General features: G+C 35.3%; 1 protein-coding gene across 1 annotated transcript; it reads left to right on the top strand.

Annotated features, from left to right (window-relative positions):
• Positions 1–6,887: 6,887 nt before the first annotated feature.
• Positions 6,888–26,730, top strand: LOC137396409 (uncharacterized). The gene is made up of 14 exons (XM_068082673.1): positions 6,888–7,005; positions 7,890–8,000; positions 8,248–8,373; positions 9,826–9,965; positions 12,034–12,136; positions 12,459–12,619; positions 15,316–15,474; positions 17,084–17,204; positions 17,323–17,501; positions 18,363–18,545; positions 19,538–19,774; positions 21,050–21,241; positions 22,799–22,895; positions 26,535–26,730. Exons 1-14 carry the CDS (start codon positions 6,918–6,920, stop codon positions 26,678–26,680), a joined length of 2,043 nt encoding a protein of 680 aa, XP_067938774.1. The 5' UTR covers positions 6,888–6,917; the 3' UTR covers positions 26,681–26,730.
• Positions 26,731–26,781: the final 51 nt, after the last annotated feature.

The following is a 26,781-nucleotide window of genomic DNA, read 5'->3' as shown; positions in this document are numbered from 1 at the left end:
GGGTATATTTGTAATTAATAAATACATCACATTCTCAATGACACCATGAACAATGCATGTGCTGGACCTATTAGGTTGTGTGTCTATCCGTCTAGGTATATACTACCTGACACATCTCTCTTTTCAAGGTATAAGAGACGAATGGTGTAACACTATCGCAAACCACATACTGTAGGTTCTTCGCTATGAGGAGTTCTTCTTCAGGCTGAGGAGGTGTTGATTGTATGTGGCTTCTGTATTCTACACTGAATGTGCCTGTACAAAGAGTTAATCACATTTATTGTCATATAGAATAACAATCAATTTCCATGACACAGATGATACGGGTTTGGAGTTGTGTTACCGTGCGATAAGCGTTTCAATGGACATTCACATGATGCGGATTAAGCATGCGTTTTCTTTAAATAAGCTAAAGATTTCTGCGTCAGAGGTTATTGCACCGTATTTGAAACTGTTCTAATCGAAATGGAATGACTGATGTTTGGAAAATGTTATAATCATCTACAAGTTCCGTTTTCATCTTTCGCAAGCGTTTAAACTTTCGGTAAAAATTTGCGAATAGCAAAACTCGCTTGACTTGCCGATTTTTCCCGTTTTCACCTTGCAGATGACTCCAACTTGCGGATTATAAGTTTCACGGAAACATCGATAATAACCTGCCATTAATATAACAATAGAGTGCTTTCATGGAGTGCTTTCGGATCTCCTGCATGTACCTTGAAGAACTACGCGGTGACGAAATATTTTTGATAATTTCATCGTGGATTGGAATACATGATAAGATCTCGTCTAGTCCTCCGCCTATCCATAAATTTGGAGCTATTCTCCGCGTGCTGCTTTATCCGATATGCGATTGACACAGCGATTGCTATATGGATGGCCTGTGAACTAATCCAATAAGCGTGTAGCACACACTTAGTACATCTGTTATCATAGCCTAAATACAGAATGTGAAGATCTCAGGCCATGGCTTTAAATCATGAATTGTGAAGCATGTGCCTACCAATACCAATGAACCGTACTAGACTCAGTTATTTTGTACTCTTGTGTGCACCAACCAAGACCAAACTATGTTAATTATTATAAAATTGTGGTGGATACGGAATTGGAGATCAACCAGAAGTGTAATGTTTGTAGTACAGTAACGAAAGTTGTTAATTGCTAGCAGCCTCATATCATACTTACAAGATGCACCGCTGGTAGTAGTACTCTGCCACGAGGTAACGCAACCTTGCGATATTTACTAACCAATAGCTGCTAGCCATACCTTCCCTCCTACTTACTACGCCCTCTTTCTCTTGATCCTTGAGTCACTCTGAACCAAATAAATTACAGCCCCGCTTCAGTATGCTCTTTCCATAGCGAAAGAGCGGTGTAAAACGTTATTGTTTTGTTTGCATCACAATACTTTGAGGCTATTTCAAATTAAAGTGGGAGTTAGGAGTTCATATTCCAGTAATAAACTAATTTTTCAAGAACTACATGATTTTCATAAAACAATTATATTTTGCTTTGCATTGTCTCATAGCATACATGTTACTTGAAGGTACGACAAAGTGTTACTTATTTGCATTTTGTTATTTTGATAAACAATCTATTAGCTGTAATGTTGCCCGTGAAGGTTATAAGTGTATCAGATGAATGCTGGGCATTGCATCGGTAATAAAACAACTACACAATGAATTTGACTAACTTACCTGGTAAGCTAGTATAATCTTTACTATAGTAAAAAGCCATGTCAGAAGCCAGCTTAATAAACGTTATGTTACCGTTATAATCAAGCATGCTAGTTAATAACACCAAGCGCTTTTAGCACGAGTATTTTAACTTAACATCTTAACAGATGTAATGACTAGTAATATGATTAATCCATTGTGTTGCAAGCAGCACTGTCACTTAATGGACAAGTTTGCTGCCTCCAGAACTGTAGGTGCCGAGTTCAAATCCAGTACAAAGCGCATATTTTTGTTTAAACTTTATCACTCGAACTGGACACACAGCAGACTGACAGACAAACATTGTGATATATTTAGATAATCTACACTTTTTTAAGGCGTAAGTCAATTATGCAACGATGAGCTTAATTTTGTGATCATTATAAGTATCAATATTCAAATTCCTTAAATTCAAAATACTTTTAAGGATTCAGTTTTCTTAAAACCCATTGTCAAAATCTTACAAGCAATGACCTCTCTGTTTGTTCTGTTGAACAATGTAGCTAAACGATCTCCCATGTGGTTATTAATTTAGCTCAGCCTTCATGAACCTTGTTCTCCATTCTACTATGCTTTCGATTGACACTAAGTTCTGCTTTGACTGATAAGAAGGTAGTGGTTTAATCGGAAATAACCCATATCAATCAGGATCTACTTACTCAGCACATTGATTACACTGGTGCCAGCGTGTGTTTGTCACAGTGTCGTAGTAGCCACCTGCTACGCCTGACGGTTATTGTCTATAGCAGTTTTTGGGCACTCTGTGTTTTTAAATATTTTATTACATAACGATAGAAAATCAAAACTCATAATTTTATTCGTTTGTAACAAATATTTTGGGTTACCTGTCTAAATATGTGCAGAATTACTAGACATAAGTAGACCAGAAATACATGGAGTCGTCTGCACCTTTAATATAGGCGTTTGAGGTAATGCAGTCATTTTTTAAGTTACCGCAATATAGTGTGATCCAATAAAAATCTCATCTTTTCATAAATAATTAGCTGTGGAAGTTTTTATGTGGAACAAGTTTATATACTAAAAACTAAGTCTCAAACACACCCACAGAAACGTAAGGTATTATCTGAACTTGAATATATTGATTGGAGGTTCAACTACACCCATCGTTTAATTATCACCATAAATACACTTTTTGTTTCTCCTGTAATCAACGATCTTACCCTCCTTGGAATTATTTGTGTATTCTCCACCAGCATTAAGTCTGGTGATGTCAGGAACTCCTTTCCCATTCAATCCGACAGCATGCGATTAGATTTTCAATGCAAATCGCTACATTGCTTTATGACAATTCATAAACTTGTTCATTGAAAGCAATTGTTCTTAACACATGCAAAAACACATTTGGAGGCTCTAGTTAGATAGGTGCTTAAAAGGTTGGTCCTCAGAGACCAGACGAAATTTTGAAATCAAATATTTTTTGTTACCTGGTGAAAGAAGCGTAGCATATGCCTGTGAAGTTTGGACTAAATCAGCCAAAATCAATCAATTATGCAGACTAACAGACAGACACACACAACGACAATGTTGGGTTTATTAATAGAGATTCATTTGGTAAATTTGTTGAAGCTTGCAGACTTAGTGATTTGTAAACACAACAAACTGCTATTTTTATTAGCCCCAATTTTGCTCCTAGCTTTAAAATCCACAACTGCGAGGTCAATGATGGGACTCTCAGTCAGAATCCAGCTAAGCCTTTTTAGCTGTGCCCAGTATCTACTGCTTATATAAGTAACACATTTGAGGTCAGTTAGATCGGATGACCTAGTAAACAGCCAATAAAAATTAATATAAAAGTACTACATTGTTACTTCAATATTAGTGTGATTCTTTTGTGATCCAAATCAATTGAAAACATGAAAATAAAATTTTATTTTGTGGCCAAGGATATAATTTAGCTAAAATTTTGTAATGGTCTCAACATTGCTGGAGTTAACTAATAATTATTAGTTTTTACATGGAGTGTTAGCAGTCGGCATCATAAAGTTTATAGGGTTAGTAATTTTCTACCGGATGTAGTTTTTAGATTTTTTTAATTCTTTTTCTTATGAATTCTGCTCCAAATAAACATGTTTTGCGTGAGATGAATGTAGGTTCATTCATATCACAAAGTTGTGCCAGTAATCCACAAGCTCCTATCCCTTATCAGCCTGTGAGGCTGAGTAACACCCCTCATCACTCTAGTTGTGTATACAGCTAACGCTTGCTCATATCTTATCACTATCAAAATAGTCGCTCACTATTCATCGCATGTCTTAGCGTATTCTGGTATGCCCTTCTTTGCATCTAGATAACAGCTGGGAGATATCGTGCGTTATACCCAGTCAGTAATAGTTGGCATTGCTGCTACCCTGATGTTCATACATTTGCATCTCTTGAATCGGCCTTGTTATTTACACCTTTGTTCTTTTTCAACTCTAGCTGAACAGATGAGTGTAAAAAGTTGGTCTTTTACATTCAATTGTGGTCAGCTAGCTGGTAAGCCTGTAAGCTATGCTATATGCTCACTACGTTATATATATACACTTATGTATATATAACATGTATACACTTATATACACTTATTTATATATATATATACATATATATATATATATATATATATATATATATGAATATAAGCGTTTGTTTGTTGTCTGTCATTCGTTTGTCAAGTTATATCGATTAAAATTTATGAATGAAAAATCCTCTTCACATTGGTATTCTGCTCGGAATTACCATTTCTGCAAACGTGCGAGCTAACACTACGTTACGTTGTCCTTGCCATACTATAGAATAATTGTGCACATACAAACCCAATACTAAAAATATTGGCGAATATTTTACTATTTGCGAAAACAGTAAAAAATTTCTAGACATACTATTGTCCATCTTCACGTTATGCATAACGTCATTAGCATAACGTCATGGCTCTTATTATAGTAAAGATTTAAACTAGCTTAATTTACTAGCTTAAATTACTCAAATTCATCGGGTAAATGTTTTAATACTCGAGCAACGCTAGACATTCAACAAGTATGCATATATATATTCACATGCATGTATGTGCTTACATATATATATACTATATAGTATATAGTATATATATACTTATATATATATAAGTATGTAAGTATGTAAGAACAACTGTAATCCCAGTAGTCATTGGGGCACTGGGCGCAATAACACCAGCGCATAAAATGTGGCTTGCCCAAATATCAACAGCAATCAACTCAGGTGAGTTGCAGAAAAGTGCGCTATTGGGAACAGCTAAGATCTTGAGGCGAGTGCTCAAACTCTCAGGTCTCTGGTAGGAGACTCGAGTTAGAGCAGAAATTACCACCCATACGGGGTATCTGGGTGAGTAAAAAAATTTTATATATATATATACTTCTATATATACTTATATATATATATATATATATATATACTTATATATATACCGGTATATACACTACATATATACATATATATACATACATGTATATGTTTACATATTTATATATATGTGGTCTATTCTCTTTCATCAGGCTTTTGGAGTACAGCCTGTAATACGAAAGCCGTGTCCTTGAAACTGACAGTAGCTGAAAGCTGAGTACTAATTATTCTTCAAAATATTTATAGATTTAGCTCCGTACTTCATGTTTAGCACTCTTTATTAGCTTTACCCAAGTATTTATCTTTTACATAATTATTTACTTCATGTATGTGTATATGTGTCTATGTATATGTGTATATGTATCTATGTATGTAGGCGTATTTATGTATATGTATCTATATAGGTAAATTTATCTTTTTAGGTATATGTATCGATGTATGTATATAGATGTCTGTGATATTTATTTGCAAAGCTGACTTAAGCTACAGTGGGTATTAGGCATGTAGTTTGTTTTAATTTTGGTGAATGTCATATATGATATGGTCTATATTGTTCATCACCTGGTTTCTGAACACATCACATAACTGTCTCTATATATCATATATCTATTCTACAAGCCTGCTTGTTGGTAAGCCCTTACTAAACAAACTTCAACCGATACAAATATTTCAAGTTCCGTTATACTTGTTAACAAGAGGTTCACTGTCCTAGGTCTAAATATCTCCTCATAGCCTAGTTGCATTTTTATAAGATGTATTAGAATAGCATGATACGGGCTGGAGACACCAGACACCCTTAATGGCGTGAGGAAAGATAAAATGAAAAAGATTGTCTCCTTTGAACCTTCTTATCACTAGTGGGCGTTTCACTACGTATCAGTCACCTGCCATCACTTGAAGTGTCCATCACCACTTTCTTTCCTCGCCGGTAGGTGCCTACATGTTTCTTATATAATAACCATTGCATGATGATTTTATTAGTGCTTTTACAGTTACTTTTTAGTTACTGCTAACTCGCACTCGATATAATATTCTTAATTTTCGTTGTTTATTATTTAGCTAATGCAGTGTTTCGTATCTTTTCTATTAAATTACACATTTTTAACTGGTCTATGCTCATCTCGTTATAATAATAGTTCTGCAGCGGATGCTGACATCAGTAACAGCTGTTGATAAAACAGAGATAAAATGCTGCAATCATAATGACTCACTTGTTTCATTGTTGTTTTTTAGAAGTTATTGACCAAAATAATTTTGAAATTTCGGATTATTTAGTGACTTTTTATTTTTTTTGTGGCACCATACGTAAAGCACTTTTTCTCTAAAAATGATTACGGACTGCAAAATAAACGTATATATATAATACAGATATCACGAGTGTGCTGATAATATTTCTGATAATATGGTCAGTTTTACGAAAAGTCAGTTTCCTTGCACCCCGCTTTCAATTCTCGGACTTGTTTAGTAAAATGTTCAGTTTTATTTAGAAGTTTTGCATCAGAACATGTTTAGAACGATGCCTAAGCTGTTATAACCTAAGGAGGCTATTTTTTGTCAATATGGAAAAATAATCGGTTTAGAGGTTCGCTCTCTGAGTGTTTTAGCCTTCTAGCACTATACATTTAGTAAGCTGTAAATGTCAGTAAACTTCTCTTGCTGACATCATTGCTTTGACCTCATTATGAATAGCTCTACCAAGTTTCCAACTAAATTTGAAACATTTTTACAGTTAGTATAGTAAATGTGTATTCGATGACCATGAAACAATCTAGACATTTATTTGCAGTTTACTGCCAGCTGTATTCTGGCGACTTGAGTTTCTCCAAGATGCAAAGTCAGCTGTGCGTTCTTCTGCTAGTAATCTCACAGGCAGCAGCCGCTCGACATGATGGTATCTGCATAAAAACGAAGCCGAGTTAGTATTGAACACACATATTCTATTTGGAGTTGTAATACCCTACAGGATCTAGTGTTTTAAGTTCTCAGGATATCTGATAGAGAATTATGCAGATTTTTGGAAAAGATTTAGACCTCTGACATTCCGAGTGTTGATTTTTAATTAAGATATGAAGTATGAACAGTTATATTATGAGATCTACAAATTAATTTTTTCAATAATTTTGAAACAATACACTGAGTTTTACAGTATAGAATGTCAGTATTAAATGGTTTTATGAGAACATTTTCAACAGAATCTTCAGCTTTGCAGTAGTTTTTATCCTTGTTTTTGTAAAGTATTCATTGAAATTGCTGCCTTGCCCTTTAGGGGTCACCACTGTGAATGGTCTTTCTCCGTGTATAGGATTTATTGTCACAATTTGCTTGTGAGGTTCGGTACACAAACAACTGTGATTGGATGTCGTTCCTAACACCACCAATAATAGCCTTGCATGACCCAAATCACTGACGTTTTGATTACAAGTCATTGTCATAGCCACAAAACCACCACTGATCCATTAAAAGCTCTGTTGATAATTAAAGTAGTTTTTAAGTTCACGCTATATATTTATATATATTATACACTGAATATTATAATATTATAATTATATATATATGCATATATAATTATATATTTAATTATATATAATCATATATATATTTTAATATAGTTATACATGTATATATAATTAAATATATAATTATATATATACAATTATATATACAGTTAAATATACAATTATATATAATTATATATTTAATTATATATATAATTATCTATTTAATTATATATATAACTATGTTTCATTATATATATACAATTATATATTAATGTATGGAGATTTGTTATTTTCATTATAGCTCCTGGATCCAAGCCTTTTCCCCCTATCCCAGATGTTTACAGTGTCGATATACAGATGAATATGCAATTGAAGAAATCCACTCGGCATCTCTTTGAACTGTTTGATGCTCGTATGTTAGACCCTTTCAATATTGGTTGTCATTAAGTACAGTTGCCTAGATTTTAGATTTCTCTGTGAAACTGTACAGCCTGCTTCGGATTAACTATATTTTTATAGTTTAAAAAAGGAATACATAGTTTTAATGAAGGGCTCTGGCTTATTAAAAAAAACTTATAACATATTCAAAAAATTTTAATTTTTGGAAGCGGCAAAGTTTACAGAATTGTAGTATGGTCGGTGTCCACTGCTGTTTGTAGCCAACTCTCGAGCTATAATTGGAGAGACGCTATCCTCTGGTCCCTTTAACAACATCAGTGAAACAGGCTATGATATTTACAATTTCAACACTAATCAGATCGTGGAAGTTGTAGAGCTGCCCGACAGTAAGTAAATCTATAAGTAGTACCATAACTTGTAGTACCATAAAAGTTGTAATGGTGTGTTGCTATAGATGGTAGGTACGTACAACTATAGATGGTAGGTACGTACAACTATAGATGGTAGGTACGTACGACTAGAGATGGTAGGTACGTACGACTAGAGATGGTAGGTACGTACGACTAGAGATGGTAGGTACGTACGACTAGAGATGGTAGGTACGTACGACTATAGATGGTAGGTACGTACAACTATAGATGGTAGGTACGTACAACTTGTATTATATTTGTACTAAGGCAATGCTGCTACATCAAATTTTTGGTGTAGCTCACCATTTTGGAATAACCTGTTTTAGATGGACTGCTGCTTTGCTATGACACTGCAATAGCAGAGAGACAGCAGCAATACCGCCCCAACTTTGTGTTACTGTAGTATTGTGTTAATGTATGTTAATATGTTAACATATGTTACTGTGTCTCAACTCTGTGCTGAGTAGCTTTCCAACCTAGCAACTATTTGCGGTATAACCTTGAAATTTCTCAAATCTTAACCATATAGTCTTGAAACCTAGCATCTAACCTAATGCTTTACAAACCTAGGGCTAGTGATTTGTCTAAGAAGTTAAGTCATACTAACCTATTACAACCAATTATAGTGTAAGCTATATAAATAATTATATATGTGAATTCTAGAATATAATGCATTTATTGAAGATGGCGAATAACTCTATTCTGAGGTAATTTTTGTTGCTTTTTGTCTTGGGTGAGCCAACATATATGGATAGAACATCACAAAAAGATTTTCAGTATATACTTTGGTTATGGTATAGTTATCCACTAGGTATTTCTATACCTAGCGACAAAGCTGGGTGTATGATCAAGAGATAATTTCCCGGAGTACAATCTTTTTTGTGTAATTTTGTATTCTTTCAGAAAGCGTAGTATTTTAGCCCTGTACATAAAAGACAGCTACAGTTTCTAGCATACATCCGTGACTGATGTTACTATTTACATGTGGATGATAGAGATGGTGAGTGGTTGCATCAAAAGCAAGCATAAGGCCTTTAGCTATTTATAATAAATGTTATTACATTAAATAAGTGCTAATGCTATAAATATTTAAAATTAAAAATAGTATAAAGCAGTTTGAGCGATTCTCTTGAACTTAGAGAATATTCGGCCAGTTGCAATAAAGTGATCACAGATTATTATTTCAAACAATTACAATAGAGTGATTTCAATAGAGTGATCTCAATCATAGACGCTACTAGAATTAGGCTTTGTTTCTCGCTACCTTTGCTAATCATAAAAGCATAATGTTTAAAGTGTTTCGTTTACAAAAGCAGATCTAAGGGATGCAATCGCATAAATTTTATCAAAATTACATAGTTTTTACAAGATTTTTCAGCATTCCTTGAATAAACTGTTTGACTAAGGTCATCTTTGTGTCTTGAACAGCTAGTTTTAGCTGCACAGCCTCACCATTGGATGGTAGACCAAAAGATACGTTCATGTTTGGCTCGAAAGCTTCATCTAAGAATGGATTCACAGCAAAAACAGCTTTTCAAATTGACCCTGACTATCCACCAATTTATCAGGTAAAAATTCAATTTTTAGGTTATATATATATATCTGCAAATGATTGAGCTGTTGACTATTTACGTATATAAATATACATAAAATTGTTTACTCATCTTTGTTAACCCAAGTGGATGAGAATGTTGACTTACGCCCGAGTCTCTTACCAGAGACATGCGGGTTTGCGCATTCACCTCAAGATAGCAGGTTTTGCTATGTATGTATTTATAGCAGGTTTTCCCACGACCAAACAAGAGTGAAACGATTGATTGGGAGAATTATGATGAATGCACATGTGCACACAACTCTTGCAACGAAATCCTGTCAACAAATTTAACTATTTTTCAGTAAAGTCGTTTAAGTATAATAATGATACAAAACGCATATAAACCGGTTTAAATATGTTACCAAGCCTTTGAAAGGTTGACGCAAATTCTTAAAACTAACCCATCTGATCGGATTATACATAAATAGACAGATTTATTAGGATGAAAATCGTCACAAAACGCTTGAAAAGATTCGTTTAATTAAAGTTAAGACCGGAAATTGAAACGCCGAGCGACAGAGAATAGAACGATAAAGTCTTGCCACAAATTGCCACAAAACGCTTGAACAGCGTGGTTTATTACCTAATAGTTTCGACCGACCTACGAAACGCCAATAAAGCCGTGCGACAGATAGTAGAACTGTTTACTGTGTACTGTTGAGGCGTAGACCGATTTACAGGTACGAAAATGTGGCACACAGTTTATCAGCCTACGTTTTTGTCCAATTACTGAAGGTTATTCAAATTATCTAGAACATCTGCCAGATTTCTTTACATCTTATCTACAAGGTAGGGCGTTACTACAACGCCCTTCTATGACAAGAATATTTCTTTATTTCACTCCAGTTTGCATAAAACTTCCAGACGTGTAAATGCCAACGCTTGCTCTCTGTTACATATCGCTGTCAAAACCATTCTACCTTCATCACAACACAACCAACTTTCAAACTGTATATTACACATCAGTTTGCCGTTTAACTTTTAATATTGCATTTCAGAGATATAATAAACATATTTTTTTATTGTTGTTGTTAGTTTAATTACTTACAGTAGTTTAGGTCTACAGCTTGAATTAATATTTATTTTATTATTGTAAAACATAAGTTTGAGATAGTTGAATATTTATTTTATTAATATTTATTTCTGTTACATTTTTTTTATTTCTGTTGCGTCTTTTTAGAATCGTGCTTCCTCAAATTTATTTTATATCATCTCAAACAAGTCTCATTTACATTATACTCTGTCAATTCCTGCTGAGAACTACTTTTTCAACAATCAACAGTCCCCTTTTTTTACTCCATTATTACTTTGATCGTGGGATGTATGACTGTGGAATTTCTAGTGCTATATATATATATATATATATATATATATATATACTGGCATGTATATGTGTATATATATATGTTATATATATTTATATGTATATATGTGTATATATATATGTATATATATACATATATATATAGTATATATATACAGTTTGATAGGATTAGTTGGGTTGACATACAAGTAGATAGGTATACATGTACAAGCTCGATCACGAAAATAAAGTAAGTCCATGTCTTGAGGCTCGTATTAATATACAGCATATTTATTGGTTTGTACTTGTATTTGCGCAGCAAACCTATAGAGGATGCTTCTACGCTCACAGAATCATGCGTTAATAAGATGTTTTGTGAATAACTTTCATTAACGAGAATAAGAAATGCTAACAAATTATTATTTTTCGGCACCGACGTTTTATGTTATCACACATTTCGGTAACTGATAACCTCTGTAAGATATTCCCCATTGATAGTCAATATTTGGAGTGGTTTTTTAAAGAAATAATGGCATGGCACTTTGAGACTGTAGCTATCTGCATCAATCAATGTTAATATTCAGGTGAGCTGACACAACAGTGAACAACATGTAGGTGTGTTTATTATTGGAGAGGTGTGTTTGGAGTGATGCTAACAAAAGTACTGCTCTGGTCTGAGTACATATTTTTAATTACTAACTTTGTTTTTATGTTGCTTTTTCAAGTTATTTTTTTACAGGGAACAGAAACCTTGCAGGATGGTGTGCTAGCTGAGAAATGGTCTGATTGCGTCTATATTATTGCTATGGATGCAACATTGAAAGTTATGTGGTACTTCACAGGTTAGTGCATGACACAACTATCGCCTTCTGTCTACATTTCCTGCCACGTTCAAGTTTCTAACGGTTGGACGATCAATCCACCATTCGCTGTGATGTACATACTTTGTGCTTGAGTTTTTTGTCTTTGATAATAATCACGGTGTTGCGTAATGGGTTACATTTACTTTAAAATGGTATGTTTACTGGTTTCGCTGTATCAAGTTTGACTTCTGCCTGCCTGTAACTTGAGCTCAGTTTAGTAAGTTGACTGTTGAGTTAAGAAATACAAGTACAATTGATATTTCACACCGATTAATAAAGCCGGCATCCTTTTCTCACGCAGCTTCTAATTGGAACTCGTCTATCGGCGACCAAGTACCAGTCATGCTGACGGTTGAAGGAATGGCTTATGACCCTGAAACTCAGGGCAGGCCTATAAAGCACACGTATACCTTCACAGGATTCTCTGACTTCCTACCTGATACCAGCCTAAAATACTTCATGGTATTTACTATACAATTATTATTTTTTATCCTTCGGTCATTTGGCTTTCTTATTCATTTTGTTTAATTTTTGTCATGTCTTTTTTCTTATTTCTTCTTGCTTTCCGGTTTTTCTTATTCATATCACTCTCTCTATATCCCCTCTTTCTCTTCTTTCCTCTCTCCTTTTTTTCTTCTCACCTCTCTCTCTCTCTCTCTCGCCTTCCTCCTTCTTTTGTCCTCATCTCTATCTCTTCTCACTCCCTTTTTCACTTTAGTTTTTCTTTCTATTATGCAATTTTTTATCACCTCATCTTTGTTGCCCGGTTGTCTTCTGTTTTTGTTTTTACCTCTATCCTTATAGTTTTCCTTTTTTGTACCACTTTTTGTTTAAGCTTCCTTATTTCACTCTCTCCCAAGAATGTAATAAGGAAGCAAGAACACCATTATCATTCAATAGATAGTTCTGCGTCTTTACTTTATAGTCAGGTGTTTTTCTGCTCAAATAAGTAGTTCTACTGGCTCCACAAGATGTATGAAGTGAACACTTTTAATCGTTTCGAAATTATCTCCAACATAGTACTAAGGGGCGACGTTTATTTTTCTCAATTTCTGGAATTGGTTGTATCAAACCTTCCTCGCCTTTGTTATTACCAAATTTATGTTTGCAGCATTTTTTCAGCTCAAGGAATTTGGTGTACCTTCATGGCGCACGTTTATCTCGAATGTTAAAATTGTAGAGCCAAAATTACATGTATAATGTTTTTTACTTTCTAGCCATTTTCAGCCTCGTGTCACATTGGATGTCGCTTAAATTGATGATACTAAAATAAGAACATTGATTGAGGGAAAAGCTGATTGTTGTGGTGAAAATTGCAATGTTTTGCACGAAAATTTATTGCGTGTGTTGAACTCATTTTTGCTGGAACCCAACTGTTTAGACACACTGCTTAAACTTAGAGTTCCATATATAGGGCATCTGGCAATGAATATGCATATAGTTATAAAAACCTCCCTATGCTACTTTTCTTTATTCAAATTATGTTGCTCTACATGATATGGGGAAGTTATCTTCACATATTCGTTGTAGGTGGATATGTGAAGATAACTTCTTCATGCCATGCAGAGCAACATATTTTGTTTCATATCTAAGTAAAGTTAAGTGTGAAAAAGGATTTAATTCTATGTAAGGTCTCATTGGGACCGTGTAAAGTGTCTCATCAAAGTACTTAATCTTATCTTAATCCCAGCTCATCGTATAATAGTAAAGATTTCTCATATGTCTCGTCATACATTTTGGGTCATTTAAAACATGAAGAATGCATTTGAAAATCAAAAAGCTGCAGCTTTATCGTTGTTTTTTTCAACGCTGGTCCAGAACTTTTTGAGTGTTTTTTTGTTTTGGATTTATAGAAAGAAGAGTCATAAAAGTGCTGAAAGTGTGCAGAAAATAGATTCAACAGCTTAATATTCTTCTGTGACTGTAAAAGTCATTTGTGTCTATTTGTGTTAATTAGTTGTGTTGGTCAAAATTCAGTTAAGATACTGCTCAATAGGTACTTATAAAGTTGCAGGCTTTGCTAATTTTTTGTGTTAAAAATGCTTTTGAGCACCTATTTAGCTCATAGTTTTTGGGTGGTTTTAAAAATATGATTGTCTAATCTGGGCTTAGTTAATAGGATGATGTTAATATCATATATGTTGATATCATATGTTAATATCATATGATAACAGGATGATGTTAATATCAAATGTTAACAGGATGATTTTAATACCATATGTTAATATCATATATGTTAATATCATATGTTAATATCATATGTTGATATCATATGTTAATATCATATATCAATTATAATAATGGAAATACAGCGACAGCATCCATGACAAATTCTGCTGCCATCTTTGACTAGTCACTGTTTAAGGCAGTAAACATGTCTACAATGATTGTTGACAGGAAAAACGTTTCTATAAGATTTTTGGTTAATATAATTTTTCAAGCATTTATTTAGATTACATGTACTAGCATATGCTTCCTTGCTGTTTCTGAAGTGCTTTTACAACATTAGCCCTTTGAACCCTGACTGTCAGTATTACGGCATTTACATCGCTCTGTTTACAAATGCCGTTTCCAAGTGATGGTGCAAACCAATCAAATTCATTCATAAACCCGTTAAATCCGAAATGTTACTTTCATTTTTTAACATTTTCGAACGTTTTCACCAACTTCCTTCGTTAATATAACAATTTTAGTGGGACAATACCGCGAAAAAAATTTAATACGACTCATGTGTTACATGATAGTGATACAGATGAAAGATTATGTGACACTAACTATAATTTGGCTAATGATGTTAGTCAGAAAAAGATGATGGATGTATGCTCGATACTGCAAATATTTCCAGAATTTGTTAAAATCGCATGGATTTTTACTGTTTTAGCACAAAAAATATCAAAAAGATCTTTTATTTGATGAAATTTGCAGTGTGTTGTTGGACTCGTTTTCCAGTGTTCTACCAAATATCAATTGATTATGAGCAGATTTAGACATTTAGTAAGTTTCAAAATGTCCTACATTTTAGCAAATTTCCCAGCGATACTGACGTTGATGAGGATGGCCAGGGTTCAAGGGGTTAAAATGTGTGCCAGGGTTCAAGGGGTTAAAATGTGTATCTAGAGTTTGTCAGCTTATTCTGGTTTTTCATATGCATTTGTCAGGTTCCTCCACGCACGGTCTGCCCCTTCCTCAAGGACTTTGCCGTAGGCCCTCCAGGCCCTGTATATGTTCCAAATGTTGCCTCCCAGGGCTATTTCTCTTTTCAAGCAGAATATGTACAGCAGGCTGGAGATGGTGCCGGGCTTGTCACTAATATCAAGGTATGATAACTCTTACTTCAATTAAATCATATCTGCCTTTTTTAACTTTTGTTGATGTTGACCATGCAGCTCTGTCTTCAGACTGGTTTATTAGCAGACTCTCCAAGAGAGTTGTCCTCTCTTGGAACAGTTGTGATTGGTTTGTTAACCAAGCAAAGCTTCCTGTCCTTGTAAGGTCTTCATTTTGTCAGGGTGTGTTAGTCAAGCTTTTATGGATTCTAAAGCACTTGTTGAATAGCAGTTTGTTGATTTGATAACTCTGTGAGTTCATCAGTGGTGGGCGCTTGTTTACTAGTACCGACTCTAAGGTTTTGGTCACATTCCATGACTTGTGCAGTTTGTTAACTCTATCAGTGGTGAGTATTCGCTCTCTTGTACAGTCTATGATGGTTTGATCACATTCCATTGTAGGAGTGTTCCTATAAAGTGTACTCCAGCCCTCCAATTCATAAAAATCCATAACAAATATATTGTATGGACAGATTTTAGTAGCATAATAAACAAAAATTGTATGGATAAATTGATATTGTGATAAGGAGATAATCATTTAGTATTTTAAATCATAAAACGTTTTGTTTTTCTATATTTTGTACGGTACTGTACAATATTCAAATCATACACTCCATCAGCAGAAACCTACCATCACTGGCTCAATTTTATACATTCATGTTTCAGACAAACTTTGGTCCCTTCGCATCTGCAAATAAAAGACAATTGTTGAAACAGTTGTAAATAAAGACAGCAATAAGCTTCTCATGATTTGAGTGTGTAGATTTACAGAATGCAAGGGCTGTGATAGGGCTATAAGTTGGCATCAGAGGGGATTACTCCCTAGTTACTTTCAATTTTTAGTCATGACATTAGATGGCTATGACGGTCAAGTTTCTACCAATACCAAATTTGCACCATCCTGTTGGGTTGAACAAATAATATCGTAGATCTGGAAGCATTTTTTCTAAGGGTTGTGTACTTGGCGCAGGATCTGATACAGATCTTCCTCTCAAAAAATGTCCTATTATTGTACTATATATATCGTTATAATGTATGTTACTTGGCACTGGTACCCTGGTAGCCCCATGCGCTGTGAGAGATCGTCATGTGTAATAAGTATCCTCACAACTATTCTCAACGATGACCTTACACACATTTTTGTAGATTTTATCAGAAAGTACAGTGCACCCTGCTATATCAGCATAGCAGCTAGTGACAATATTGGCATTAGTTAGCTAGTGACATTAGGCTAACAACTAGTGACCTCATTTCCCACATATCTTTTTCCTAAGCGTTTCAATCACGATCAAGTTTTATTAATTTTAATCTTGAAACATCCTGGCAATCAGATCACCTCAAACATCAAAAACAATTACAAATGATAGAAAAATACCCATACTTCTGATAAAATCCACAAAAATTTAATCTAAGTTAGTCTTTAAATATCGAAAGGTGATTGAGTGGTGTATGTGGAAGTGTGCTTGGCTGGTAAGCCAAATATCCAGGTTCGACCCTCGTGTGATACAATCTTTTTTCTCATCGCTAATAGAGAGGCTTTTAACAGACAGACTCAGCTCTTATTATAGTAAAGATTTAGCCTACCATCCTTTAATTTTAGGAATACTATGACAACACGCTGCACATGTCTCGATACGACTACATACCAGAGGGTATGCTTGCATCTTTTTTCACAGCCAACTCAGACAACCCTATCTCCGAGATTCACGACTTCATTACAGGTGTGTTCATATACTAGTCTTGCTACAATGTATACCAAAAGATATATCCTTAATAAACATGCACTTATATAATTTTAATGTCAGTTCACGCAAGTGCACTTTATTATATTTCCTCCAGGGCTAGCATACATTACCGACAAAGTCCACGGCAACTGTTCAGTTATGACTCTTACTGATTCACCTTCCTTCGATGTGCTTAGTACTGACATGAATCATGCCAGGATGAAGACAATAGCAGAGTTTTTTGGACTGTTCAACTCAAAGGGATCCAATATGACCTGGACCTACACTGGACCGGTATGGCTAGCGCAAATACAGCATCTCTAAAGTTTCTCAATGTAGCGTATATTTAATGTTGAGCGGTGTTTGAATTTGCTCTTCAATAAGAAGCTATATAACGAATCATCTGTTCAATATAAAGTTGTTTAGCATACTGGCTATCCAATAGGATGCAGTGTTACATATTGACTAACCAATGGAAGCTGTGTAACACATCAGCTATCCAATCGGAAGCTGTGTAATATATTGGCTATTTAATAAGAAGCTCTGTAGCATATTGGCTATCCAATAGGATGCAGTGTTACATATTGACTAACCAATGGAAGCTTTGTAACACATTGGCTATCCAGTCCGTAGCTGTGTAACATATTGGCTATGTAATAAGAAGCTGTTTAGCATATTGGTTATCCAATAATGATCTGTGTAACATATTGACTATCCAATGAGAAGCTGTGTAACACATTTGCTATCCAACATAGAGCTGTGTAACATTAATATTCGAAAGGCCACTAATTTTCTTGCATATAGTTATATGCGTACCTACATATGTTAACAAACCGTGTGAAATGTGGTCAATTTTGTTGAAGACTACAAACTTAGCTTTTATTGGATTTGTTGTCATAATGTGCAGATGTCGCTATGGTACACTAAACCCAGACTAAAAAGGCAAATATCAGTTGATATTTGATAATATTCATATGTAGAACATCTGTAACTTTCCATTAGTTGGTATACTGCCATAATTTATCAAACAAACACTTAATAAACTATGAATTAATAACATATAAAACGTTTATTTTAATTGGTCCCATACCATAATTACGATTACCACTGTAAATGGAAAGTTAGCTGAGTATATGTCTGGTGTTGTTTGTTTAGAGGATGGTGCGAGATGTATTGGCGAATGTATTTGCGGCAGAGAAGTTCGGATACCCACCTCATGCTGGTGCTGACACAAAGTCCGTCTGGGAGATTGCCTTCATGACTAAGAGTTATTTTGATGTGAATGAAGGAGCTGCTATTGAATACTCTGAACCAATGCAAATATATGTTAAAATTCCGGTAAGCGTGTAGTTTATGTCACGTTATATCATTTTATGATATTAAGCGCAGCTATAATACCTCATGTTATAACTTAGGTGATGTATGTACTAGTAATTTTAGGTAGAGTATCATGTTTAGCTTAGATGATATACATCCTAGTAATCATAGGTAGAGTATCATGTTATACCTTAGATGATATACACACTAGTAATCATAGGTAGAGTATCATGCTATACCTTAGATGGTATACATACTAGTAATCATAGGTAGAGTATCATGTTATACCTTAGACGATATACACACTAGTAATCATAGGTAGAGTATCATGTTATACCTTAGATGATATACACACTAGTAATCATAGGTAGAGTATCATGCTATACCTTAGATAGTATACATACTAGTAATCATAGGTGGAGTATCATGTTATAACTTAGATGATATATGTACATACTAGTAATCATAGGTAGAGAGTATCATGTTATACCTTAGATGATATACACACTAATAATTATAGGTAGAGTATCATGTTATACCTTAGATGATATACATACTAGTAATCATAGGTAGAGTATCATGTTATACCTTAGATGATATACATACTAGTAATCATAGGTAGAGTATCATGCTATAACTTAGATGATATACATACTAGTAATCATAGGTAAAGTATCATGTTATAGCTTAGATGATATACATACCAGTAATCGCAGGTAGAGTTAGTATCACGCTATTAACTTGGATATATTTACGTATGTATCTGTAATATATGTAGCCCGTGAGCTCTAGCGCCATCATAGGTAGAATGCATGGAGGATCATTGGTAATAATGTAATTGTTATGATCTATGTACTTGCAGTAGTGTGCTCAGCTCAGGTTTATTGTTAGCAATATGAAGTCCTATGTGAACGATACTATGCTGGGTTTGTTTCTGAGGGTTTGTATTAGCCAATTACATGTGTCTAGCTGTTAGTTAAGTGACACCCACGGCGAATTACTTTTTATTTCAGAAACTTGGCTATGAAATGTCTTATAATATATTTGACTTCAACGAGGAAGAGCCCAATATATGGGTCTATGACATATCCAAGTGCTTCACTGATGATCAAAAGTGGAACGTTCAGTTCAAACTTCCAGGTGACCAGAAGAAGAAGATTAAGTACAACTATGAGATGTTCAACTACTTCCTCTATCTTAATATAATTAAGCAGGCCAAGACACTCTCGTCTCGAGTAGCTAATGTTCGAGTAAGTTTTCATTTCCAATTGTTACAGATCTACCAGGGTGTGACTTAAATACAATCGACATCCTAAAATGTAAATAATCCTTTCCGAGAGCATTTACTACCCAAAGATTTTATGTTATTCGAACGTAAAATACATTTAAATAGCATAATCTGCTCCAAGATCTTCTCAAACTCACCCCTTTGGCCTTTCAAGTAAAAAAAATTAAGCCTAAATTTAAATTTAATGACTGTACAGTAACTGATGTATTATTGGTTTGTATCTACAACTTTTCCTCTTTTTATTACTTATACACGGTTCAGTTGCCATTCGTAAAGTAATTTTACGTTAAGCTAAGAGGAGCACACATCTTCACTGTCAATTTTAATCGATTTTTTACCTTTTTTTCAGCAAGGTCTCTGCTGCAAAGAAAAAAGAACAAAACATTTATTTATTATAAAATTATTATAATGAAACTATTATAAATATTTCTTCGCTTTATTTGTTATAAAATAAAGCAAAGAAAAGATATATAATAGATGCTTCAGTACGTAATTTTCTCTCCCAAGTGCATCAAGAGAAAGGAAATATCTAGAGGCTAACGATAAAACACTCATTATTCGAATAGAATTTGAGAACTTGCACTGAGTTTTTGCTTTACACTGTATAGAGTTTCTAATGTAACCACGAAGCAAACACTATACATAAATTCTTTACTATCAGTGAGATTTGTGTAAAAGGTTCATGTGACAGGGGCATCTACTGTATTCTGGGTATACATGTAACTGTATAGGATATAACTGTGTAAAGGGTATCGCTGTAAAGAGAAGAGATATTTGATGATTATGTCATTATTTTGTCAATGCATAACCTTTGAAAGCCATGACTGCTGCCAACACAACCGCCTTGAGTACTTTGTCAATGCATAACCTTTAAAAGCCATGACTGCTGCCAACACAACTGCCTTGAGTACTTTGTCAATGCATAACCTTTGAAAGCTATGGCTGCTGCCAACACAACCGCCTTGAGTACTTTGTCAATGCATAACCTTTGAAAGCTATGGCTGCTGCCAACATAACCGCCTTGAGTTAGTTACAGTACAGCGATCCGATTCTATCAAGTAACCTTTGATAGTTTTAAAAGCATTACTTTTATACATAAAAAAATAATGTATTCATTGCTCTAGGTTCACAAACCTACCCACATCATTTTAGGCTATATGGACAGGTGAGGGGAAAATGTGACCAATCTGACAGCAATGGCCAATGTTTGATGACATGTTTTAAAAAACTGTTTTAGTGGACAGACGACGATTCCGACGAAGACATCACAGTTCAGTTCCAGTTGATAGACCTTCCTACGCTGCCAGGCAGCACTAGAGATAAGCTGTCAGCGGATGCTGTTGCCCCAACGAGCACAATTGTACAGAGACTGAAAACTGCTGTTGAAAATGGATCATTTGTTGTGGAGGCTGGTGGTAGCGGAAATACTGTAAGTCATACTAGAGGTCATACTGCCAGTTCTGCATAGTCTGTACCGCTGTACCACAAGTCTCTTTCAGTATTTAAAATAATGATCTGTAACCATGATGAGTATGTTGTAGGCTGGTAGCAGCGGTAATTTAACATATTAGTTTGTGAAATAGTTGCATTAATAAATAAATTAACAAATTGATTTACGTTCAAATTAAAGTATACATTAAATTAACAAATTAGTTTGTGAAATAGTTGCATTAATAAATAAATTAACAAATTGATTTACATTCAAGTTAAAGTATACATTAAATTAACAAATTAGTTTGTGAAATAGTTGCATTAATAAATAAATTAACAAATTGATTTACATTCAAGTTAAAGTATACATTAAATTAACAAATTAGTTTGTGAAATAGTTGCATTAATAAATAAATTAACAAATTGATTTACATTCAAGTTAAAGTATACATTAAATTAACAAAGAAATTTGTGAAATAGTTGCATTAATAAATAAATTAACAAATTGATTTACATTCAAGTTAAAGTATACATTAAATTAACAAAGAAATTTGTGAAATAGTTGCATTAATAATTAAATTCATTATTTAAATGGAGATTAAATTGAATTATGTATTAAATTACTAAATCAGTTTTAAAATGAGGGCATTAATAATTTAATTTGTGAATCATTTGCAGGAAAGGCTGTACTATTTTTTAATTTGGTATGAACATGACTATGGATTTTGCAATAAATTAAATTGATAATTAATAATTTAATGAGTAATTTAATTAAACTATCCATACCTATTTTTGACTCGCGTGAGAAACCACTCCTATCTTTGTACCACTGAGAAATGTTTTTAGTGATAGCTTGTGTACCAAGAAAGAGAATTAATACACAGCAGTAGAATGTTTTCAGGTCTCAGTAATTTGGCACACTTAGTGAATCAAATGACTTGAGGCGGCTGGATCTGAACACCTCTACTAGAAATGTTGTGCCATTTTAAATAACGGTTAAGTTTTGTTAGACTGCAACCATCAGTCTTTTCTCTAATGATCTATCTGAGCTAATTGTCTAAACATCTGTTACTAACGCTGCGAATTACCATCACCGTCTCTGACTCTTTAATGTTTACGTCTTTGTATTCATTTTTGCATTCATCTTTTTTATTTTTAATTTCAAATCTAAGATGCTTCAAGAAAATTTAGACATTATATGAAATATCTATGAATGCATAATCAAATATTTGGGTGACTTTGACGTTTTGTGACAGCGAATTCAAATTAAGGAAATCACTAGCTAGAGCGCATTCATTGCATAAATGAGAAGCAAGTGTAAAATTCAAGTTTCATAACTCATTTTAGTTTTTATAAATCTTCAATCTCAACTTCTTTCAAATGCTAGTAGATTGAAAGCAATCAGAGATGGAGTATACGAGGATATGAGTATATTAGTATATGAGTATATTAGTATATGAGTATATTAGTATACGAGTATATGAGTATATTAGTATATGAGTATATTAGTATATGAGTATATTAGTATATGAGTATATGAGTCTGTTAATTGTAGCTGGTTGCCATGATAGCCCTACCTGACTCTTTCCATCATGGGCCTGTTGTCGTCAACAACACTGTATTGCTGGAGGAATTTATTCAGTTGTCTGCTGGTAAGTTATTATTATTATTATTATTGCATTATTAGGGGTAAAAAGCAGAGCATAATGGTGGGGACTACCTGATCATATCATTAAAATTACTAGTTCAGTTGCCAGCCGTTCTCTGGACCTCTAAAAATGAATTCAGTTCTCCAATCATGAAAATCTTGTTATTCGTTGCTTTGTTCTTTATTCAACAACAATTATTGTTTCATTGACTATTGACTATTGGTCGTTTGGTAAGTAACTTTTTCTTAATTTTATCAAAAATGGCGCGGTCTCTTACTGTGCGCTTCACCTTTCGTGTTTTCAGTGCAATTAAGATTATTTAGTAGCTTCTGTTCTAACATACATGAATTGATCATCGCTAGACTAACTTGTCATTGATCAAAGGCTACATAAATGAAAACTGTTAGGCTACATAAATGAATTTTATTCGTGAAATAAAATTTGTATATTCAGCTGTAAGATTTCCTGAGAGTATTTTCCTTATCGTTGAGAGAAATAGATAAGCAAGCAGTTCTAAACCATTGATTTCAGATAGAGTAACTCTATGAACCAAACATATTAGTTACAGACTACATTTGTTTTTACCCAAACTGGCTCACAGCATAAGCACTATGTTTGCTTTAATGTGTGTACGAAATGAAGGATTGATGCTATGTCAAGGTTTTTCACTTTTAGCGGTCAACGCTGGTCCTTCCTAACTGAGCTAAATGAGGAATCATTGTAATGTGATTTATGTTATTATTATAATATTATTATGGTTTGAAGTCTTCTGACAGCTAGTTTAAGAGTCAGCCAGTGATTGACTTGTTTAGCTCTGCACTTGATAAATAGAAAGTGATGAAATGTTGCAGTTCTTCTCCACAAAGCCCCATTTTGTTTTTCATAAGTTAAGAACTGGCTACAAAATAGCGCGGATACTGTAGGTACAGTCGTCAATATAAACATTTAAACAGCTGTTTGCAATAAACTGCCCTCCTAGCTGCATATGACGTGCCCTCCTAGTTGAACATGGCGTGCTCTTCTAGCTGTACATGACGTGCCCTCCTAGATGAACATGACGTGCTCTCCTAGCTGAACATGGCGTGCCCTTCTAGCTGTACATGACGTGCCCTCCTAGCTGAACATGGCATGCTCTCCTAGCTGTATATGATGTGTTCTCCTAGCTGTACATGACGTACCCTCCTAGCTGTACATGATGTGCCCTCCTAGATGAACATGACGTGCTCTCCTAGCTGAACATAGCGTGCCCTTCTAGCTGTACATGACGTGCCCTCCTAGCTGAACATGGCTTGCTCTCTTAGCTGTACATGACGTGCCCTCCTAGCTGTACATGACGTGCTCTCCTAGCTGTACATGACATGCCTTTCTAGCTGTACATGACGTGCCCTCCTAGCTGTACATGACGTGCCCTCCTAGCTGAACATGGCCTGCTCTCTTAGCTGTACATGACGTGCCCTCCTAGCTGTACATGACGTGCTCTCCTAGCTGTACATGACATGCCCTTCTAGCTGTACATGGTGTGCCCTCCTAGCTGTACATGACGTGCCCTCCTAGCTGTACATGACATGCCCTCCTAGCTGTACATGACGTGCCCTCCTAGCTGTACATGATGTGCCCTTCTAGCTGTACATGGCATGCCCTCCTAGCTGTACATGACATTCTCTCCTAGCTGTACATGGCATACCCTCCTAGCTGTACATAACGTGCCCTCCTATCTGAACATGGCGTGCTCTCCTAGCTGTATATGATATGTCCTCCTAGCTGTACATGACATTCCCTCCTGGCTGTACATGACGTACCCCCTAGCTGAACATGGCGTGCTCTCCTAGCTGTACATGATGTGCCCTCCTAGCTGAACATGGCGTGCTCTCCTAGCTGTATATGATGTGTCCTCCTATCTGTACATGACGTGTCTTCCTAACTGTACATGACGTGCCCTCCTAGCTGCACATGACATGCCCTTCTAGCTGTACATGACCTGTTTTCCTAGCTGTACATGACATGCCCTTCTAGCTGTACATGACGTGCTCTCCTAGCTGTACATGACATGCCCTTCTAGCTGTACATGACGTGTTTTCCTAGCTGTACGTGACATGCTCTCCTAGCTGTACATAACGTGCCCTTCTAGCTGTACATGACATACCCTTCTAGCTGCACATGACGTGCCCTTCTAGCTGTACATGACGTGCTCTCCTAGCTGTACATGACATGCCCTTCTAGCTGTACATGACATGTTTTCCTAGCTGTACATGACATGCTCTCCTAGCTGTACATGATGTGCCCTCCTAGCTGAACATGGCGTGCTCTCCTAGCTGTATATGATGTGTCCTCCTATCTGTACATGACGTGTCTTCCTAACTGTACATGACGTGCCCTCCTAGCTGCACATGACATGCCCTTCTAGCTGTACATGACCTGTTTTCCTAGCTGTACATGACATGCCCTTCTAGCTGTACATGACGTGCTCTCCTAGCTGTACATGACATGCCCTTCTAGCTGTACATGACGTGTTTTCCTAGCTGTACGTGACATGCTCTCCTAGCTGTACATAACGTGCCCTTCTAGCTGTACATGACATACCCTTCTAGCTGCACATGACGTGCCCTTCTAGCTGTACATGACGTGCTCTCCTAGCTGTACATGACATGCCCTTCTAGCTGTACATGACATGTTTTCCTAGCTGTACATGACATGCTCTCCTAGCTGTACATGATATGCCCTTCTAGCTGTACATAACGTGCTCTCCTAGCTGCACATGACACGCCCTTCTAGCTGTACAAATACAGCTTTGTATCTTATTTATTGTTGCATTGCTCTGTTGTTGCGTTTCAATAAAGTTCTAATACCTAAAGAGCCCATCACAAATGTTCAAATTATATTTTCTGGTATTTAGAGAAAGAATGTTTGCTGACAAATGAAGAAGCTTTATGGTGCAAGCATTACCTACAAATAATCTTTCTGTAATTGGTTTGAAAGGCTGATGAAAAATAATAACTCTCTACTCTAAAAATGATGAACGTGTTTATTGACGTTCTATTAGGTCATTTATACCTTAAAATTATAAAAAAATTGAAATATGTTAAAACTTTCTCAAGCTTTGAGGAATAAAATTTTGAGTGAACAACTCTTTCACCCAGTGAAGCAATGATTATTACTGAACTTCCATGCAGCGGATAGCGCAGCAACATACCCTCATAAGGCACTGCCATGCCATCATGCTCATTCTGTCATGATTCCGTATCTCTGTTAGGAAGAGAACATCTGTGACATGCGCCATTTTTGTACAATAGAAACGGCCTTAGCAACCAACTGGGATCACACTTGTGTGTGCACATAGCTCTTGCTCTCCTGTTGTTTCATACGCAGAACTAATGAATCACACCATAACAAGTAGTACTTTTTAATCTGATCATCCATGGTTTATTTTGACCTTGGCCTCTTAAAATACAACCTTTAAAAGGTATCACACAACCATCGCTCTACTGTAGCATCCTATAGTAACATGATCCGCTTATCAGCTTAGCGCTTTGGCACGGGCGCACCCACCTGTCGCTATTCTGTCGCTCAATGGGAATTCGTATGTCAACCAACTTTTTCATCTTTATTGTGTCTTTAGTACTAACATATCCAGCGCTGTTATAGGGGCTGCTGCTGGCTATGCCATTGGTTTCTTCATTGTTGGAATGGGACTCGGTATTTTCATCATATTCCTCATCAACAAGTGCAGGTCGGGTGGCGCTGGTCCAGTCCTTACCTTGAGTTTTGCCAACAAGAACTTTGATAGCTAAGTTGACGTTAAGTCGCGTATACAATCTACCTGATGAGAGTTTACTTAAAGCAAGAGGAGTGCACAAACACCTGCAGGACCCTCTCACCATTGTTCCGATTC

This window comes from Watersipora subatra, chromosome 5 (assembly GCF_963576615.1).
Source record: "Watersipora subatra chromosome 5, tzWatSuba1.1, whole genome shotgun sequence".
Taxonomy (NCBI): Eukaryota; Metazoa; Bryozoa; class Gymnolaemata; order Cheilostomatida; family Watersiporidae; genus Watersipora; species Watersipora subatra.
The sequence above is the reverse complement of the archived record's forward strand: the minus strand, read 5'-3'. Positions and strand labels throughout refer to the sequence as shown.